The 22,944-nt window shown below is 42.4% G+C and overlaps 1 protein-coding gene across 1 annotated transcript in view; it reads right to left on the reverse strand.

The window, feature by feature from the left end:
• nav2a (neuron navigator 2a) overlaps positions 1-22,619 on the reverse strand; it is a 223,625-nt gene extending 201,006 nt beyond the window's left edge. The window contains exons 1-2 of the mRNA XM_056376044.1: positions 22,577-22,619; positions 20,648-21,325 (exon numbers count right to left, since the gene is read on the reverse strand). Of these exons, the coding sequence (XP_056232019.1) occupies positions 20,648-20,728 (81 nt within the window). The 5' untranslated portion in view covers positions 20,729-21,325; positions 22,577-22,619. The remainder of the gene's footprint in view (positions 1-20,647; positions 21,326-22,576) is intronic.
• Between the last annotated feature and the right edge of the window lie 325 nt (positions 22,620-22,944).

Consider the following 22,944-nt stretch of genomic DNA (forward strand, 5'->3'; position numbering starts at 1 on the left):
CATTACACAACTGACCCACTGAAAGGCTGCTAATGTAACAACACAGCAGAGGCATCGTTTGGCTGTTTCACAATTTTTCTCTCCGATGCACCGAACTCCAACACAAAGGAAATACAATGTTGTTTTCTCCAAGTCAAAGAGACCATTTAAAAACCCAGTGAGAGCCACAGTCCAGTCGGCCACTTCAGTACTTTCATAATTACAACCTTTTTCTTTTAACAAGTAGCATCCTGTTCACCTGTCTCAAACACCAGGAAATCAGGTTAGACTAACTCTAGTGAGCCCAAGTTAGTGACTCATTCATTATAACTGGTGAATTATTATAGAGCATAAAGCCAGGACTACCAAAAATAAAACAAATGGACCAGAGAGACTGTTCTTTCCCGGTCTCATTTGTAATGCCTGTAAACTCTTCATCATGAAAAGCCCTTGTAAAATGAGGCCAAGTTTCTGTGAGCAAACCGTTATTGGAGTTTGCTCCTCTGACACACTTTTACCACCAGTCAACAAACCTGAGTCCTTGAGAAGTTATTTCCTGTGACCGACACCTTCACCCAGACTAGCAGGATCTTGGCAGGTTGATAAGATAAGAAAGAGATGCAACGGTCCAATAAACTTTGGTCAAGGCCCATAAACCAGCAGTCATCAATCATGTCAGAGCACACCTGAGAAAATACTTCAATGTGAAGGCAGTCAAAATAAATCCAGCCCCTTGGGTCATTGTAATTTAAGGAGGGTGGATTTATATTCATTTTGTTACGCTCAGAGCATGAAGAACTGCTGGATATCAGATGTCAAGATCACACTCCTCATGCCGATAACTCTTTGTGTTTTCAGCTTGTTTCAAGTCAGGTTTATCTATACATTCTGAGGTTTGGGTTTTACATTCTGTATAACTAAAAACACCCTCTATCGGTGGACCGTATATTCTCATCATAAGGGGAAAAAACTGGTTCTGGAGGTATTTTTTTTTTAGCAATGTAGGCTCTCAAATTATATAAAAATATAATAAATATGTCCATTGTATATGTGAGATATTCCAAAGAATCAGATCAGTAACAAATTCAGAATCTGAATGTGAAATTTAATCAGGTTTCCACAAACTTAATCTCTAGATTTAACTGGCCGTATGAGTGACAAACAACAGCTGTAGTCGACTTCTCTCCTGAGCTTTATATTGAGACAGATTTGTCCTTTTCTATAAAGACTCAGATATTTTTCACAGCGATGCTCATCTTTTGTCCTGACAATTCAACCAGGAAGGTCTTATGTTCCTCCAAACCTTAGACGCAGACGATGAAAAGCAGGATCCAAAGTAAAGAAACAGAAATATAGTGGCTACACAACCAAGAACTACAGCATCAGCGCAGCCAGCACTGCAAACTAACAGAGCTAGTAGCAGACTTACATTATGCTACCGTTGTTTCCTCTGACTGGTTCCAGATAAGTGCTTGGAAACTATATTAAATGTCACTGGAGGAGGACATTTGATTTTCAGGAAACGGTTTTTAAAGACGCAGTGTGAATGTGCCCTCAGCGTGAACTATAGAGCCAAACTGTAATCTGTATTCAGCTCGCACTGGCAGCAGAGGCTCTACAGCACATCTCCACAGCCACGATTTAACTAATCGTCTCAGCTGCTCGTTCTTTGTCCTGTTAAAGAATAGCCGGCGCCCAAAAGGTAATATTGCGGACCACTTGTATTCACACGTCTTCCCATTTCCACTGCTGTACATGTATAACCCTGGAGGTGCTGTATTTCACACTGCATTTCAATGGGCTATTTTCCATACTCCACTGTAGGACTGTTATCACCCATCGCCCAACGGTGAGATATGATTCAGGCTTTATTGCATTTCCATGGAGCTGAGTGTTTCTCAGCTCCGCCATAGTGTTATCTCAGGCAGCTTACGGTGATCCTTCACTAGGACTTACTCCTCTCATCAATTCTGCCCGTCGCTCCGCTGAACCGCACGCCTTTGATTGGCTGGCAGTCGGGGCCGCCTCATTGGGAGCCGGCTCTGATTGGCTCAGCTGTGTTCTTCATTAGAGAAGACTTGGACAGCGGGCTGACCCCTGGAAGGTTCCAGAGCATGTTGTGATAAATGAGCTTTTTCTTCTCTGTCATACCGCCACATTCATATACACATGCATGCACACGCAGACACACACGCGTGTATGCTGCACACAAACATACACAAATGCACAAACAGGAAGCACACACTGCTCCCGTCCTCCCCCGTGAATACTGCATCACTCCAAAAACAGCTGAAACTCAGCTGCCTGCAGGCTTGGCTTCCAAATCTATGTTAACCTTTAGTCAAAAGTGCTTACTGTAGTCTAAATTAAGATATGCAAACACCCAAACAGCCTCATTTGCATTCTGGATGAGGAGAAGTCTTCAGTTTTTGGCAGGTGCTGTGGAGCCCGAGCTGACCTTGATAAACCGCTCCAAACAGACAGAAACTCAGCAGTTGCTCCTTGAATCTCTGCAGCACATCGATTCACCCAGTGCAGCTGCAGTTAGGATGGAAACAAATATACTTTCCGTTTGTGGTTTAACAGAGAACACACATGCCAGGGATCAACAGTGCGAGCGTTTCACTTGCACTTCCGACCAAAATTAGATGCATGCTAACTGTGCAGGAGCAAGTGTGCCAATAAAGAACATTACAAAATTCAGTCCGAGGAATCTGTTTGGTTTTTTTTTAACAAAAAAGTTGATAACACAACAACAACGACAACAATGGTCACTGCACTGAACCAGTCCACTCACCAGCACGAAGGGTCCGTTAGACACTTTCTCAGTCTTTCTGTGGCGTTTAAGAATTAAGAGCTACTTCATTATAGAGGTGTTTATACTGTTTACAAAGTATAAATACACAATAATTAAATAAATCTGTCTGAGTCTGAAGCAGAAATAATTAAAAAACAAGAGTACTTGTGTATTCAAATTAAATTATTTTGCTTGTAAATGTCCTTTTATTATGGAAATTGTTTTTATAGATTTGATAGATGGTCATTGCGCTCCACAGTTCTTTATGCACCCCTACATTTTTCAACTTAGGACCGCATGTGGTCCTTGGGGAAAGAAATAAGCGTAAAGCTCTGCATGCTGTGTGGAAAATGTGTTTAGCCTGAATGGCAGAATTACAAAGGATCCACACCTTCACAGCCACAAATGCAATATTCAGGCTGTGACAACAAATTATGACAGAGCCACACTTTGGTGGGGTTTTTTTGGGGCTTCATCTCAGCTTCCTGCTGCGTCCCGCTGGCTAGGATTAAAAAAAAACTTCCAAAACTTGTTACAGCTCATAACTATGAGCGAAGCGTTTCTGAACTTCTGAGACCACCTCTGCTTTACGGCCTATACCAGAACAACCTGTGTCAACTGCCACCACCATAAACATCCGCCGAATCTCGCTGTGATCAGTGTAAATCACACACCTCAAATTGATAGATTTCTAGAGGAAGACAGATGGGGGGGGGGGGGGGGGGTTACAGCAGTTACCAGCAGGATTCACTGCAGTTAAAAGCACCGAGGCAAAGAGGATGACACAGAGAAAAGAGCAGGTATAGGAGGTGAGGAGAGCCAGAGAGAGGCAATGAGTGAAGCTACATAGTGAACAAGAGAGGAACGATCCACGTCATCCACCGTCCTGCTGAGACACAAACATACTGTGATGGATAACAACGCTCCTTTAAAACACTCGTTATGATTCTCGTCATCTGTGATTTAATTCATCTAGTTCCTTTCAGGACAGACACATCACAGAGAACTTATGCAGAGAAAAATGAAGACAATCACACACAGGTTTTCTCAAATTGATTGGTCATTATTTGGTGGGATATTTCACTACTAAATGCTTCAGTCCTTTCAAAGTTGAGTTCAATTATTCTACAGAACACATTGAGTCCCATGTATGTAACTATATAACAACAACACACACAAAAGAAATCACACTTCAACTTCATAAAATAATAGTCAAATACACTGTAAAGAAAGAAAAAAAAAACAGCCTGCCAATACCTGCAATAAGTTAATATCAGTCAATAATACCAGCTCAACTGTTCTCCTTTGGGCTCTGAACCTATGCTCTTATCTTTATTTAATATTAGCTTCATTAAAATGGAGGCGGTTCATTTGCATCCAGTCAGAGTGGGAGACAATAATGGCACAGTGAGGGAAAAGTAGAAAAACTGAGTTAAATAAGTGGAGCTGTTTGTCTGTTCTATGGAGCGCTGTTACAGACAGAGGTATGAACACACACACACACACACACACACACACACACACACACACACACACACACACACACACACACACACACACACACACACACACACAAACACACAAACACACAAACACCAGCCGCTTTTGTACTCAGTCCAAGTCTGTGTGTTCTGCACTGCTGCTGTCACACTATTTAACCACTTCAAATGCACACATCTCCCAACATGCTGCTTTTATTTGTCAGAGTGCGAGTTTGTGTGTGTGCGTCTTATCTCCCGCTCCACACTGCATCAAGGTACCCAGCTCGTCTGCCTCTGAGTCGCACACTATCATTCTGTTATCACTGCAGCTACAGGGGGTCTCTTTAGCAAAAAAAAAAACCCTCACTTTCTCGCTGCTTCAGCCAACCAGCACCACCTCCTGCACTCCTGCAGCACCTCCTCCCCTCGCCGTTTGCTTTTGCCAGCTCCACAGTTCAGCGAGCCAGGGAGGGCTGATGTAAGAGCGTTAAGAGCCGCCTGCCAATAGCTGAAACAGCTGGAAGGAGAAGCTCAATGGGAGAGAAAACACAAGCAGCGAATTAACCCTCTGAACCTGACAACTCAAACAGCATTAAACCTGCTGGAGACGGTGGAAGGGCGGGCAGAGGAACACAGATAAACACGCTCTATTAACACAATCAGGATAACAGCGCCGCCCTGTAATCACCTTGTCCAACATTCCCATCCTCAGATTTTGGAGTAATCCTTTTTCCCCCAGTGAGGGAGACGAGGGAGACCGGGGAGACGAGGGAGACGAGCCTCCCAACAGCCAATAAATTAACATGTTTTTACATGGTGTTATCATGTGCGTTTTGGATGGATGTCGTTTGGGGAGGAGTTGCTGTGCTCGTCCCCGCCTGACAAAACAGCGGCTGTAGAACAGAGGCTTTACACGGGGAAGTAATTCATACAAGTGAATTAGGCTGAAGGTGAAGATATACTGTACACTACAGATTGTTATTTAACAATGTGACGTCCATCGCATCAAAGCCAAGTTTGTTTCGAGCTGGTGCACTGGAAAGGGATTATAAAGAGGAAGTATGTCAAAATAAAATCAGCATATTTACAGGTGAAGATACATAACATGAAACAACGCCAACCACCAGGAAGTTTGCCAAAGTGCTTCATGCAAATATTGAATTTTCAGCATTTCAGCATCAACATGATGAAGTTTGATTTAGGGCTGGGACGATTATCCGACGTAATCGACGTTGTCGATTATAAAAATTATTCGACGTGGAATTTTAGTGTCGACACGTCGTGTAAAACCACACAGGGTAAATGTTCATAGAACAAAACCGGAACTTTCTAATGGGACCGTTTATATCCATCGTCTTTGGTTTACCCGGATACAAATGCAGCGCACGGACTGGGACAACACGGTGACATAATTGAAGTCATTGACTACGTGAATGATTTGCGTCTGTGTAATCTATTTGAACAACACGGCGGCGTCTACCAGCAGTACGACGGAGCGTGTGGAGCAACACGCGGCAAAAAAGGCTCGCACACGGTCCTCCAAAGTTTGAGAATACTTTAATCTTGACACCGACAGTGCGGTAGTCTGCAGACTCTGCAAAGTGCATCTGGCATATCACTCTAGCACGACAGTCATGCACGAGCACATAAAGAGGAAACACCATGGTGCAGCGAGTCAAGATGTTGGACGGTGCAAATTGTTATATTAAATGACTAACTTGAAAATAATTTCAATAAAATTACTGTTAGGTTAATAAAAAAATAATCGTTAGATTAGTCGAATAATTGAAAAAATAATCGCTAGATTAATCGTTTAAAAAATAATCGTTTGGGACAGCCCTAGTTTGATTTGTCAGCTAAAGGGTCTGTTCACTAAAATGACTAAATATTATATATAATATAATAATAATTAATATTCTCCTCAATCACCTGTTTCAATTTTCTGTTTCTGAGATTCCTCCATGATCAGGAAGGTTAGGAAGGTTCCTAACTGAGTGAAATGACCCAGAAGTATCAAGCAGCAGCCACAATAAAAGCTGGTTGAATCCTCTAAATGCTGAGGAAAGGAGCTTCGATGCTTCCTATCTTATCTCTTATCTCCTTTAGCATAGAAAACACTGAACCTTCCTTTACGAAAAGAAAGGAGATAATGCCATCCCGGCAGACACACGTTACGGAGGAAAGCAGTATTTATCTTCCATGTATTATGAATTATGTTGGTTGAGGTCGAGGAAAAGTGATCGGTGAGTCTGAGGAGCACCTGCCCGCTCATTGTTGATCTGCCCATCAGTTGTCAGTTCTGGAAAGTCACAAAAATGGGGCACCACAGACCTCCATATCTGACGTCCTGAAAAAAGCAGGCTTACCACTTTCAGACTGATTGCATGTCTATGACCTGATTCAGACAGAATGGAAGCGGTAGAGAGAGGGAAGGAGATGGAGACAAAAGAGGAAGAAGGGGGTTGTAAACGACCATAATGAAAAAGAAGACAGGAGAGCAGATTGTTTTTCCAGACTCTCTTGTCACTCATTGATTTCCTGGTGTGGTTTGGCAGGCGATACAGGACTCATCTCCTCCTCACATCTCCTAAAAAGATGAAAGATTTTCGACTTTTATCTCTTCTCTCTCTCAGGGAAATAAAACCACGACAGAGTCACAGTGCTCCTCCGACTCACCTGAACACTGCAAGTCATCAGTCAAGATACGGAGTTCAAACTCCCGTCTCTTTCCAGCATCTCTGTGTCAACAGGCACCAAGAGCCCTGAGGTTGACTCCTATTACAAAGACGGAGAGACCAGGCGTGTGCAGACAGACCCGGCAAAGAAAAGTAGGCAGACAGACAGGGAGTCTATTCTCCTCTCGCTTCCTGGATAAATATTTGATCAGCGGAACTCTGATGGGTATTGATTAGAGCCCTTATCCGCTCTTTATTGATCCCTACTGACTGTGATCACTATTTAGACGAACACACACACACACACACACACACTCCTGTAACCTCTGAATGTCAAATCAGAGTGAAAGGTTAAAGGCTTAAAGCATTTAGCTACACTGAAGCCTTTTCTAAAGAGATGATAGTAAGGCTGTTCAGAGAATAACACTGTAAAGCACTGATACTACAGATAAAGGAAAAGATGCGTTGTGTGTGTGTGTGTGTGTGTGTGTGTGTGTGTGTGTGTGTGTGTGTGTGTGTGTGTGTGTGTGTGTGACCATGCCCTGTGGTGTATATAAGTAGCCACTATCAGGTTACAGTGCTTTCCCACTCTTAGGCTATCAAACCCTCCCTACGAGTCCTATCAACAACTAAGATTACATTACCGTGACGTCCTTGAGCCCCATGTTGGGTGACCCCTGCTGTAGTGCTTACACAAGCACCTCTGCCTTCAAAAAAAAAAAAAAATGATGGGAACTACCATCACAACACAGATGTGTGCGTGCATGTGTGACATGTGTGGTTTGGAGAGGAGGACCAAGAGTCTCGTTTGCCACTTTAATCTGATCATAGCACTACAGTAACATTGTGATGTGAGGTGAAACACATTATCCTGACCTGACACCACTGTACAAATCCAATAAAGCCAGCATCAGGACCAAGCAGTGGACACTTTGAGAATAAGGTCGCCTCTAGACAAACAAACGGCAAGGTACTACACTGGTATGGGGATATTATTATTACAGGTACATCCAGTTTGACTATTCATGAGTCTGAAGGCTTATGACTGTTTATGATTCTGTTCAGCAACATTTTACAACTCTGAACAGTTATCACATAAAGTTGCCGTCACCCATAGGTTTCTGAAGAGTGGGCTGCACCGCCGTCGCCATCTTGGCAGTGCCTGACTCCACCTAACTCCCGGCTATTCCAAAAATAGGCAAAGAGGTTTGTGAAAAGCAAGCGCTCAACCACTTGTCACTCAAAGCGATACGCCCTCAATTATGCAAAATTTTAAGCCTTAATAAAATTTAAAAGTAAGTTATATATAAATTCACCCCCCGTTGTCTTGTTGTCATCTTGTTGTTCATTTCTGACTTAAAGTTTAAAGAATTTTAACATGAGTCTATGGGGATTGACTCACTTTTGGAGCCAGCCTCAAGTGGTCATTAGAGAAACTGTTTCTTTCGTGTTGGCTTCATTCTTTAGCCTCGAAGGTTGCCGCTTGGTATGAACACAGCCAAATGGCTCATCAGCTGCAATGAAAAAACTGAGGTGTGATTTCACAAATAAGGAATGAAATGAAACAAGGCAGGAAAGGTTAAATCTACGAGAAACGAACACTGCAAAAGCAAAAAAAAGCCTAAAAAATTTTCCCAGTGACTGACATTAAAAATATGTACCTTCCTCGGTACCAATGAATTCTACAACCAGTCTCTCTGCCAGCATCCTTCTGAAAAGAAGGGACACATTATTCCAGTGGACTATTGTCCCTTTCAAACTTATTCATTTGGTTTGCGGGGAGTTGTGACCATTCATCCTTGAAATTTACTGTATGTAGTTGCCTTTTAGTCAGAATAATCTTTATTCTAAGGCAACCAACTGCCCTCAAACCTTTATTCTATTTCCTCATGATTCATTTACAAGAGTAGTGCAGTAGTGAGAGATGAAAGGGGGGAACAGAGAAACAAAGTGCTGATGTTGGGATTGAACTCCAGTCTCTAGGGGTTACCATGTGTGGGTGGGAGACAGTGATGTATTTTTTCTCTGCGACATTGCAAACCAAATCTTTCAGACATGAATGCAGCCTCCGTTAATCGCCACTGAAACCTCTGCAGGGAACTTATTATTTTCTCTAATCATGGTATCATTTCTGATCTGTCGAAAGCACAGTACCGCCTGACATTAGGTCCACTGACCTAATGAATGTCAATACCACACCTGAAACACTGGGAACGTGCAGCTCTTGCAGGTTCTTGCAACAACTTAATCAGGCCGAGGCAGCCAAGCCAAGCCATGCGTGAATCAATCACAGGCAAACACATCATATTTGATTCCATTTGATTATACTGATCGACTCTGACAGAGGGTAATATGTCCAAGTGGGGAAGGTAAAATTAAAGGTAACTGAATTCCAAGGATGCAGTTACAGCCTGCTGTCAGTATGGGCAAAGGCGCCTTTAGGCAATATTCACTCCTACACCAAGCTATACAAAAGCCTTCAGGCGATCGCAGTGAGAGAGAGTCACGTCTACAGTTTTTTGATTTCTTGAGACCAAACCTCATTAGAAAACTTTACTTTGCTGTAATTTTTTTTTAATCTTGAATCCTATTGACTTTATTCTTTAAGCTGAAGGAAAAGAATATTTGGTTTTCATTTATTTTTCACCACATATTGCATTAGTCTCTAACAGTTTCTTTGACAAATATTTTACTTCATTAAGACTGTGTGTTCCACTCTGATTTGTGCGGCTTTGCACATTAAAGATTCAGCCTAAAAATCTTGCTTTATTTATCTTCATTTGACAATTTATATCCATTTTTTTTTCATTAAATAGAAAAAGGCATGTAGCCTGCCTTGCATTGTTATTGCACCTCACTGCCCCTTTGTGTTCTGCATTTAACAATCAACCAAATATCACACTGTTGAGACACCCTTAATCACCACAGGGGAAATTCCTTCACAGTGACAGCACTAAAGCCATCTATATTATTTTATATCTTTGGCATGAGCACAAAACTTCAATGGGCTCATCAGCAGCTCATTTATTGAACAGACTGCTCCCGTCATCCCGCTTGGTTACTTATTATGGCAGTAGAGAATCGTAGCAGCAAACATGACACAGAGATTAAGAGAACTGAGACTGACCATGAGTCCACATTTCATTTTGTTCACCTCAGCTTTCTGTACAAGACAAACTGCTTTCTATCATAGGTCAACATCAATTTCTTTATTCCATAAATCAATGGGATCTTGGGATCTTGGAATTGTGTTCATATTGCTTTCCAAAGAAATAGCAGCTTTCTTCACAGAGAGTAAAAACCTGCATTTTGAGGCATTCTTGATACGTCTTATGAGCAATTTGTTCTCTACTGAAGACATTAAATCACTTCAAAATCAACCAAATACACTATTACATCATAATGCTGTTGACATTGGCCCTGTTCTCCATGTATCCAATATAAAACAAGACAGACGCTGGGCTTCAAACCATCCTTAATGTTTTGATAGCTCATCACAAGTCAACACTCATCAGTTTCTGCACAGCCTTGCAGTTACAATTCAAGAGCACACTTCATTATATTATGAGAGTCACTGACCTGTGACAAATAGATTCCCTGGCAAAAAGTGATTTGTTTTCCTTGTATATAGCAAGAGCCTTTGATATCCGCATTCTGCCTTCATCGCCCTGCGCTCCACACGTCTTGGAGATGGCCGAGGAAAACCAGGTGCGGATGATCAAGTGTCTTTTTCTAGCTTCTTGATCTCAGGCAGGAGGCCACAGTCTGGGCTCAGCAGCTGTGTATACACAGCACCTGGATCAATAGCAGCAGAGAGCCTGTATTGATTATGTGTGTAAGTGATACTAGAATGGGGGTTGTTAGGGAAGAGGAGGAGAGGGAGAGGTAGGCGTCCTGGATTAAGGTAACGGGGATACAGCCTTGTGGTGACCCCAATGAGCCGTGTGTGTGTGTGTGTGTGTGTGTGTGTGTGTGTGTGTGTGTGTGTGTGTGTGTGTGTGTGTGTGTGTGTGTGTGTTGCTATTTGGCTTCCCTGTTCTCTCACATGCTAGTCTGTCATAGAGGACACACCCCTGGTGTCCTGGTCTGACCCTTGCGACTAGACTCTCAAAAATGTTGAAGTCAGTTCTGGAAAAAATTCAGCAAAACTACTGTAAAAATTCTCTGCCATTAACCTGTGATTCTGCTTTTCTGCTGTTAGATTTTCAAAAAGACAAGCTGAATACTTGGAAACCATTTTCATTTTAGCTTCCAGGTGTTAACTTTAAAGTGGATGGAAAATGTAAGTTCAACCCAGGTGGCGAAAAATGCAAGAAATCCACTGATGTTAAAAGTCCAAAACCTATTTGCACTTCAATCAATTCCATCTGCAAAAAACCAAATAACTTGATAAAAGCCAGTGTACATTATATTTGAAAACAAGATATTCAAACATTAGTGCTTGGTTATTAGTGTGGGCTAATGCATAAATTGGATATTTCTGAAAGTACCTCTAAAAGCATCATTAATGCACCATTTATATTAACAATAAGACCAGCCACATGGCGCTTCATTCACAAACAGCCTGAGCCTGCAGCACTACTGGCTTTCGAAAAGACATTATAAGGGCATATGTTCCAATTCAAGGCATTGTAACCCATTTGAGTACTTAAGTTTTGTAGACGTGATATAGAGTAGCTAAAAGCTCAATTTTAACAGTTGAAAAAAAAAAAAAAACTGTTCATTATTATCCTTGTGCCATTTATATATTTCCTAGTGAGCTTCCCCTTTCAACTGAAACAGAAACCATGACCTGCCTGTCAACCCTGCGGCCCTTTATTTACATTGATTGTGTCTTTGCTATAGACAGAATCACATGAAAAACATCTGTTCTAACGCCAAGCTTAGTGCTCCCTAAGGACTTGAATGGCTCAATTACAACAGAGCTCCATGTCCGCAGCACCACCCTCCAAAACAGAGCTGAGACAGCGCCCGGCACCACCTCCTGGGATCAGAAACTCCAGATCCTGAATGTATCCAGGACCACTGCGATACAGGTATCAAATATCCCTGTGGCATTCCCACTAATGGGCCGTTACACTTACATCTGAAATACCATCAGGGTGCTGAGACATTTCAATCAACCATGGGAGCTGCTGTGTGGACGGCAGCACATCTCCACAACCTTCAAGTAAAAATCATTTGAATTCTGAGCATGTTCCCGTCAAATGAACCGCCTGTTCAGAACAGACACAGATCAAGTGTCTATGATTAAAAGGGTCGGTACTATCTTGATTTTTCTAGTTATGAGAGGTAAATTTATCCAACAAACGCACTAAGTGATTTCACAGCCAAAGTCAATGCAGTATCAGGCACATTTTTTACATTAACATTCACACATTTCCTCGATTGGAGCCACAAAGAGCATCACGTCCGCACTAATTCAACAGACAGTAATCGCACCAGTGAGTAACAACACTGAGCATCCAGAATAACTTGGACCCTACTAACTGCCATCATATTGATTATTTATGAAAATTGTTAAGTTTTTGTTGTCTCCAAAAGGTTGCTACGCTACAGGAAAAAACAAAAACACAAACACAACAAAAAGCACACTTGCTTCTCAGTCAGTTATTAAGTGAATTGTGACTATTTCAAGTGTGTTTGCAGTGAGAGAAGATTAGGTTGCTTGTTGCAGCTAAAAATGTCTCCAATGAGCAACATAATTATTTTAAATGAAACATATTTTTGTTGTCCATATCTGCAGTTTGTTACTCAACATGCAAATCAATAAAGTTAGAAAATACATCTAAGCAGCAAGCAGTGTTCTTCGAGTACAGAAACAAGCAGTTATAATTAGCTGCTTCCCGCTTCAGTGTGCTGAGAAGTTATTCATCCTTCAGATTCAACACTACGTCGACTCCCTTGCAGCGCAATGACTACAGTGTGCATTAAGATGCAGAGAAAAGAAGCAGCGGTGGGGAGGTGGAGAGAGAATGGGGGAAGGTACTGGAGACAGGAAATCATTGTCTGATTCATCACTTCAGGTCTAACAGATTAAACACGGAGAGTCACTGGTGGAAGATCTGTTCCATGAATAAAATGGGATTATTTATTCAGAGAGATAAAAGAAGTGTCAAGGTGTAATCCCTCCATAGGAATGCAAATAAATTATCTCATGGACACTACACGCCAACAAAGGCACTACAATGGATGAGCTTGGATTTCATAAAGATGTATTCAGTCAGGATGTGTACACGTTTCTGTAAACCTGTGGTACAGTGCTTAAACCTGGGTTTATGTCTTTGGCTTTTGGCTTGTTGTAATATGAACCCACTGTGTGGTGCTCTTCGATTCTCTGACAAAAAAATAGATTAAATTTACAGCAACAGTGAGAACAAAAATATAATTTTCCAGCTTTGAAAGAATAAAAAAATAAATAAAAAAGGCCCCATGTTCCCTCAGTGCCATTGTTCATCGTCTCAGTGCCAATTGTATTTCCTACAGCCCTGCAGGCAGACCGTGTCCAGCAATATTTCATTGGACAACACATGGTAGAAATCTCTATTTCTTGTAACAAAGGAGGCTGATGGAGAGAAAGTTTGTCCAGCTTCCCTTCCCCGCCTCTCTCCAAATGTGGCGGATTTACACCATGGGCTCAGTGATGGAGGTAGGGCCGAGGTTAAGAGGCTGTAAAGTGTGTGTATATGTGGGGTGGTGGTGGGGGGCGGATTGGCTGGAGGAAAGAGAAGAACCTCCATCTCCACACTCGGGGCTACAGATGAAAAGCAGCACCTTTTTTTTTTTTTTTTTTTTACCCTCATCCCTCCTTATCACTTGGAAAATTCCTGGTGTGTAAAATTGAATTCCGGCGGTATTTCCCAGGATCAAGATGAGAGGGCAGGGATTGGTGAAAACATAATGTGGAGAAGCTGGGACAACTGCTCTTAACACTGCTCAATCCCTCTCTTTTACACACATTCACATTCACAACCACACACACACACACGCACAACAGTGCCTCTGTATTCCTAGAACAAAGGCAAAAGTGGATACACATTAAGCAAATGATGCAAACAAAAACCCACTTCCAGCATCACACATGCTGATCCGGTGGCTCTGTGATGTTGCATGTGTTCACACCCGAGCAGCAGCAGCAAACGACAGGAAGAAGCCCTTTTGTCGTTTTTTAATCTAGAATTTCACCTTCCTGTTTCTATCTATTCCAGTCACATACACACACACACAACCTGAGCCCGGAGCTATCCTAACAGGTGCTGCACATGGATTTTCTTTTATTTTTTATGAGCTTGAGGTGGGAAAAAAAATGGCATACCTAATAATATGAAATATATCCACTGGCAAAAACTCATCAAAATAACTGCTCTTAGAGGAAAAACAATTAAACGGTGAAAGTGGTAGCAGCATTTAAGTCTGATGGGGGGTGGGCAGCTTTAAAATAAGCTCTCCCCAGATACAACAAACGCTAGGTCTCAGCTTTAATTATAACCTCATTATTCAATTAAATGAAAGACAAAAGAGTCCTTAATTTATAAAGACTGTTCCCGATTCACAGCCACCTGCTCAAACGATGAAAAAATGTCTCGTTCTCGATGCGTATGTGTGGATGTATGTGGATACAATGACCACAGCACAGAGGAAATCCCATCGCCGCAGGAGCGAGCTGAAGCACCTGTTCATCGGCCGAGCACCTCCTCTGAACCAGACTGAACCAGATCCTACCCACTGACCCCCAGACAGGGATTACAATGTTGTGTGAGTCAGAACAGCCGGACCATCACACACCCTGCTGAGTGTGTTACTGTCAACACCGTTTCTCCGGCCATACACACACACACACACACACACACACACACACACACACACACACACACACACACACACACACACAGAGTACAGAAGCTGAACTCCAACTGAAAATGTACATACAGTATACTGGTGATTTGTACGGTTCAAATTCAGCTGTATGTTGTACTGTTGCCCATTCTGCCTAATGAAACAGAACATATTTTTCTCAAGTCTGTCTTTTTTCCAGCAGGGTAGAAAATTAATGAAGGCAGACGGCAGAAATACTGTCTTAAACTGAACTAAAAATCTGTTCATGCAATTAAAAATGAGTGGAGACATGCAGGTTTGATGTATACATTTGCATTTCAATAAGTTATCTCATCTTTTATTTTGTTAGATGAAGATAGACACACAAGTTTATCTTGTTTTATATTACTGTCTCAGTAAAACTGCTGTCGTGTTTTGGCCACTGTAGGCGAAGATGATTCTCATTTAGAGACAATGAAGTGATTTTTGTTCAAGCAGAAAAACATGTCTCTCATTATCAAATTAGTTGCAATTCTAGAAATGACATCCGTATATATTTATTTTTGAAATGAATCATTGCTGTTGTACAAATTTGCAGAATCACCAAAAATGAACAGCGAATGTTGTAAATCCTGAAGCTGGTCTGAACATGACCATAAAATACAGATTGAAGATGTCTTTCCAGGGTCATCAAGGATGTCCTTCCTGACAGGAAGCTGAGCAGGCATTTGGTATGTGATGGGTCAGTGTATTAGGGGGCCCAGCTAGCCAATCGTGTTGCCCCGTAGCTGAAGTCCAGGCCATCCCACCAGCCTCTGCCACCTGTCCTTCACCCTCCCTCGGGGTGTGGGGAGAGGGTGACGGCCAGATGGCTCTTGAGGTCCAAGCACCATCCTGAGTGCAGCATCCTCCCCACCCCCAGCCTCAGAGCTCCTGGTCCCACCTCCACCCTCTGACCCTCCCTCCCTTTCCCCAGTCCAAACCCCTGAGCCCCAACGCTCGTCAGTGCTGCATGACTGAGCAAACACAGTCCTTCACCAAAATAAATCCCCCGTCTCTCCTATGCAGCTGCTTGGTTTGCAAGAAAAGCTTAGCCGGTGCCTAAAAGAGCCTTCATCTCTACTGGCAAAGCGGCGTTCATGACATTAAGATTTTCACTATCACAAAGTGCCAGAACCTGCTTCTGATGCTAACAAAAAATCTTTAAGAGAAAATGGTTTGTGTCTGTTCCAGCCACAGAGTACCTCAGCTAAATAAGATAATGAGTACTAGCCAATGCGATCTCTGAAGATAGTAATCATCTATCTGAGCCATCCAGTCGGGCCGGCTGGAGAGGAGCAACTGTTAAAGAGGGATAATGTCTACAATAGGTTCTAAATAATCTCACAAGGCTGCTCATTTGTCATCACGCTATCCTATCTCTCTGATATTACATTCAATTAGTTTCAGATACCAGCAGTGCAGGGCTGCTGGCACGCACAATCAATCAAACGCTGTCAATGACAAATCGTCACCCCTCTGGTCGCTCTCTATATCTAGGCAACAGGCCAACGTAGCAGTGGAGACATGATTGGGGGCGGTGATCACCAAGTCTAATGGATGTCTCAACCTGGGGTCAGAATCCAGCGTCAATTCTCGCTGAGAGCAAAAAGATGGGCCCATCATTCAAATCCGTTCAGGTCGAAAATATGCGCAGTACTGTACGCTGCAGACGGCTATGGCCTTCACTGTTTGTTAGCTTGTTTAAGAGAATTATGCAGGAGGGCACTGACTGCAGTAATCTGAGTGGTGGGCAGCACAGATGTTGCAGTCCTAATGAACAGGTTGGCAGCTGAGGGAGGGTACGGCCACAGTGACCTTGCCCATATGTCTGGCTAAATGTCCACTGTTGGGAGGAAATACTGTCGAGAGAGCAGTAAAAAGCTATTTTTCTGTTGCCTACATTATCTTTACGAGCACAATGATCTGATACAACTCAGGCATATGTCGTAATGGAAACATAAACACCTTAACCCTTTCAGAATGAAGTGATGATCTGAGAAAGATCAGCATCTTTCCTCAATCTCTGACAGCTGAAATCCACATAAAGCAGGTAGTTACAACAACTGCAATCTACTAGTGATCTGATACTCCCAGCAATGAAGATGTTTCCATGTACCACAAGCCAAACATTGTGGATTCAAGACACTGAAATGAGTTTCATTGGCAGGATCCCTGGGCTCAGTCTCAGGAACATGCTGAGGAGCTCAGAAAAGTGGAGGAGGAGATGAGAGCAGAAACGCTGTGACTTTGCAGAGGAAGAAGCCAGTACAGGTGGTTCAGCATCTGATCAGGATGCCTCCATGATGCCTCCCTGTGGAGGTTCTCCAGGATCATCCAACAAGGAGAACAACCCAGGGCTGGATGGATGGATGGATGGATGGATGGATGGATGGATGGATGCTGGTGTGCATGTAAGCATGCAGGTATTTAGGCTTACTAACTTTAAGAGCATTCTTCGGTTTGATAACTGTCTTTACATCACTTTATAAATCAGATTGTAGTGAGGATGACTGTAATTTCCCACCATAATCTGTCAGTTTAACTATTGGCTGGTAGGGCTGGGCAATACGGCCAAAAATGTTACCACAATAAACATTTTCATATCAGTTAATATTGATCATTATTTTTCATTTTTAATTACCTATTTGTTAAATAATATCGTACATATCGTTTTATCGCCCAGGCCTACAAGCCAGTGTCTCATCATCAAGTTTCACATCACTGGACCACTCCAAGTCTGGAAAGAAACTGAAGTTTACTAGCCAGGCGTCTCCCGCTGAGTGTGTAACCTGAGGTTCAGGATTAAGTCCATCTTGTGAAGGAAATAAACAAAGCCATGTAGGATTTCCCACTCATCTGTGTCTCTTAACTAATTATGAGAGTGTTACAGAATGACTGCAGCAGAGCAGTCAGCGACACACACATCCACCGTAAACACCTCATTATCCTACAGAACCCCACCCAACCGCATCAAACGCCCCTTAATGAGCAGTCAGAAACTAGACTGGTGAAAATAAATACATAATTTCCAATGGCTCTGATTGAGCAATTAGTGTCACATTGCCTTTCATCTTCATTGAGCTGAATCAATAGTAGATTCCATTAGAGAATGGTCTCTGTCACCTTCTGAATGTCCTTCGTCGTTTGTATCAGACACCAGTGGAGTCGGTGGAGATCTGCTGTCGGACTCGTCTTTGGTTTAAAAACATACCGAACTATTGAAATACTGCACATTTTTTCTATTAATGTTCTCCCGATGGTCTGTTTGAAGACCTTGCACTTTCTCAGCATAATGAACCCCTGGCTGTGCATAATGAACATACTGTGAACATTAGAGTGGTAAAACTGGACTGTATCCATACAAATCAAAGAGCAGTTGAATAACATGGCATTCAGTGTTTCAGTAGCGCTCCCTCAAGAGCCGGGCTGTATGGGAGGCGGGGATATCCCATATGCTGCACAGACATTGTTAATCAAAGATGGGCTCAGAGCTCCTTTTCTTTGACTGTGCTCCAATAAATGAAGCATGCACGTATAGACCTGGAGTTCACAGGTGTTTAAATCTTTTTAGAACCTAATTTCACGCTGGCTCTCACAAATCTGTAACGGAGAGGAGACGCAACGCATGAATCAAAAATGATGAATATGTAATGCTGTTGTCAGACAAAAACCTACTTTTTAGTAACTCAGAAAGGCAACCTCTTCTTCTTTTATCTTTTTAGGGAAAGTAATTTCCATGTTGTATATGTTTTTGGGAACCAAGTAATATTTGGTCAAACCAAACGACATCTGATGCATAGTAATGTGAACGCACCAATTTATCACCAAACACCCCACTTTCCATGACTTCTTCAGTGCTGCTGGGGGTTTCTACCAGGTTCTTATGTAGATAAAATGGACATAGTCTACATCTTTAATCCTTCCTTGAGTGCAGCTCTGCAATACATAACACTAGATATCACATCTCATGGAGTCCAGTCCAGTGATATCAACTGACTACAAACAGGCAGGTTTCTGATAGTCTGCAGTTCTGCTCCGTCAAACATTGAGCCCCGATTCACCACAACACAATACATCCCTCTCTGCTTTCCCATGTAGGGCCGTGATTGCTGCTCAATGAACATTAATATACGGAGCAGGGGACAATTGAAGGAGTAAATCTACAAAGAGAACAAAATCCAATTACCTCCTACTGGGGCGAATATCACATATAGGATCGTGAACTCACACAGCCTGGGTAATTGTCTGGGGACATTGAATCTTACTGCATGAGGAGCCTGGGGTAATTCTCCAACAATGAGTGTCCGTGCGTCCAGGTTCCTACCTCAGTGCTTTCAATTTATTTAAGTCGGCTGATGTCCATTAAGAGGGAAGGTGAGTATTGGCTAAGTCTAGCACAACCTCTCTTCCCTGGAGAGCGCCGGGCCTCGTCTGGTCCCCCCGACCGATGATGACGCCACGTTTGCGGCTGCAAGTGAGGCTTCTGATGAAATCTAGATCTAGATCTAGATCTAGATCTACATGTTGCTGCTGATAATTCATTGAGCAAAAACTCACTTTATGAATGGTATCAGGGTCCATTGAAAAAAAAATGTTGTAGATATTTAGCTCCATGCTGCATCCTGAACACTGAGGATACTGAAGCCCTTGTGCCACTTCGCTTCCAGAAAGAGGCTCGGCAGTCTGGAAAATTGGAAAACAGCAGCTGGGGCTTTGGTCGCATCAATTAATATTCATGTTCTACATAATCCCATGTGATTAATTTAACACACCTGATCGAATCAATAATTTACAGGGGGAGGACCAGGGAGGACGGGAAAAAGGAATAAACCTTCTTATTAAATCTGATCCCAGGCGCACCTTTAGCTGAGGGACCAGAGTCCAGCAAACCTCCACACCATCTGAAACGGAGCCAGACTTAGCTAGTGACCAAACTCAAACAGCTGTCTACTCTTCAGCTGCTCCGAGTGGTGGACCCCACGTGTAGGAAAAACCGGATGAGATCACCCACCCAGAGGAATTGGGGATCCCTCCTGTTTTGCTACCTTAGCTGTAAACACATAGTAAACAGAACGGTGGATGTGGCATTAAAGCTGTAAGTCAGCTGAGTCAGCGTCCACAGCAGGAAAGCAGGAGAAATTCAGTCCGCCACCACATTAAAGGGTTCATACACACAAGGAGCTGTCAGTTATTTTCATCCTGCAGAGGACCAAGTAATCCTTCATCTAAAGTCAAGCCACAAAAAAACAGGAAAACCAGAGCTATGAGGTTTGCATACAACAACAGCACTACATCAACATCATGTGGAAAATGCAGAGCGAAGCTGAAACGGGGAAAATGAGTCGCGGTATCAAGTGCTCCATCAATCTTAGTGCAGACTGCTGAAGTAATTCTACACAACCACAGAGCATCAAAGAAGACTTAACAGACGCCTTGATGCTTTCACTCACTCTTTGGCTTTGAATCAATCACGTTAAGCTTCCTTTGACACCTCGTTTATGTAGCAGAGGTCGAATCAGGTCAAAATGCAGATATTCAAGGTATTTTTGATTTTGCAAGAAGACAAACAGTTTTTCTTTTTTGTTAACAATTTTGAATCTAAATGTACAATTTCCAAGACATTTGGAGTTCAGGGGATGTTAAGTTAAGTAGCAACAGTTTTGTTTTGCTTGTTGACCACCTATGCATCAACCTATCCGGACTCAGCTGTCAACATTCAAACTCTACCTTCAAAGATTGCTTGTCCACTCTACACTCAAAAGCACTCAGTCAGCCTTGCTGTACTCTCAAACCGTCACACATCACAGAGCAGACAGGTAGATCGGGAGGATCAAAAAGAGGATCAGTCGTTAACTCACCCTTTTCTGGTCCTCCAAGCAGTGCAGCACAGGCTTCCTCCTCGGGTGCTGTTGTGGACTAGCCTCTGCTCCCGCCTCCATCTTCCCATAAGTGAGTGAGTCCTCAGGTTCTTCCACAGCTAAATATCCTTCTCGGGAATGAAGGGAAATACCTGCTCACAGTATTTCAGTCCCCTTCCCACTTGGTTCCCAGTTGTGGTGCATGAATGTCTATCCAAAAAAAAAAAGAGCAAAAGCTGTCTGTCCATCAACTTTGTTTCATGAAAAAGATGGCACCCAATCTCTGGGGGGATCCAACCTCAGCCACATGTCGTGTCTCAGTCATATCGTTTCTTGATGGTTTTTCTTTGCAGTTCCTGGTGAAGAGGGGCTGGCCTGAAGTGAGCATCAGGGCAGAGAGCAGGAACAGAAGATAGGCAGGATGGTCCTCTCCCCGAAAAACATCTTCTAATCTAAAAGGAGGATGCGATCAACATGATGTGAGGTTCAATCTGTCTCCCTCTGGACAGACAATGTGGGCAGGTTTCGGTTTCCATGTAGCAAAATGAGCAGACTTCAGGGAACATCCACCAGTATAAAAAGAAAAAAGCAAAAAAATGTCCAGCGAAAGCAGATGTGTAAAAGCTGGTGTCACTCACAGCAAAGGTCACATCTGGTATCCCAACAGCGAACAATTGCCTGTGTTGAGAAACAAAACAGAGTTAAATTGAAGCATCATAGCAAAGGCTGTGGTGTCAGAAAGAACTTGAGATACTTGTTCAGTATCAGACTATGAATTATTATACTAGGTAACATATATATATATATATATATATATATATATATATATAATATGGTAACATTATTATTATTATCAATACATTATAATAAGTTAAAGTTGACTTGTGCTGACTGAGTATTTACAAGATTTTTGTTTTATTTGTTATTGTCAACACATCCAGAGAAAAGACCAAAACCAACAAATCATTAGTCCATGTCTCAATACTTCCCCAACCTGTCTGCAGGACTCAGCTACAAGTCCACTCCATCCATTCCTAGTCACATTACATTAAAAAAAAGGTTAATAATTTCCATAGGCAGCTGAGCACTGTTAGTTTTAGCAAATGTTACTAAAACTGGAGAAAACTGCATATTTGGAGCTACTTTCAGCCAAGGATTAATGCACATTTTGTGCTCTTGTGGGTATTTACAGCAGCAGGATGGAGTGTGCAAGATCGACTCAAACCAAATGATACAGTGCACACATTCATTGCAATAAAGGAACATAATCCCAGTGCAACAGTGTGGCTCACTGATGTGTTTTTAATACTTTTGGAGCAAGAACTGAAGTGTACGGCACAGGGGAATGAGATGTTGGCTATATCAGACTTTAAACATAGAATACTTGTTTGCAGGATCAGTTCATGGTTGGTTGCAGTCTTTTCATGGGATTTGCTGCCAATAACAAAAATGCACAACATCACCAGCAGTATCCTTTAAATGCTGCGCAAGGACCATTTGTATCTAGTGCTCAGGACATAGTTTACCCAACAAACCGCCGGCTAATTGCTGCAGGTGTGGGCTTTTCAACAGTCACGCCATGAAAAAACACTTCTTAAATCCTAACTAGCTAACTTTTTCGTGGTCACAAACTTGCTATCGTGCTATGCAGTTCTTAGAGTTATCGTAAACGTGACTTTTTAGCCTCCGTTTGACAACAAACATTAACTCAAGAGTTACAATGTGGAACAAATTGCTTGCCGAAGGTTTGAGCTACTGCAGCATCCCTGCAGGAGAATCTGCGAGCACTCACAGGCTGCCTGAGAGACTGGCTGCTGCTCCGAGCTTTCTGGAAACTGTTCGTAATTGGCTAAATTGACGAACAATAAAGAAACTACGAGGAGAAATAAACATTATACAAGAGTTTCCTTGTGAAGAAATGATGCTCACCCCGCACTTCTCTGTTTCTTTCCTTCCCGGTGGAGATGATCCCTGCCTCGTGTGCTGCGCTGTCCGTTCCTCTGGCTGCGAGCGGAGCAGCCAGCTGCTGCATTCACGTGCTGTAGGAAACATCGTGATGGTCAACAATGTGGACGTTGTCGCCTCACGATTTCTTTGCAGCACAAACCACAAACTCTTTTAAATATTACCAACAAACATGTTTTCTAAAAAATTGCTTTAAATGTGCTTTGTTTTGTCCTTTTTTGTGCTTTTCATTTGGTAAAGCAAATTGTGACCTTGTTTTGCAAAGTGCTGCAAAAATAAAGTTTGTTGTATATCTTATTTTACAAGTGAGAAGGGAAAACAGCTGTGTATTT

This window comes from Seriola aureovittata, chromosome 1 (assembly GCF_021018895.1).
Source record: "Seriola aureovittata isolate HTS-2021-v1 ecotype China chromosome 1, ASM2101889v1, whole genome shotgun sequence".
Classification (NCBI taxonomy): Eukaryota; Metazoa; Chordata; class Actinopteri; order Carangiformes; family Carangidae; genus Seriola; species Seriola aureovittata.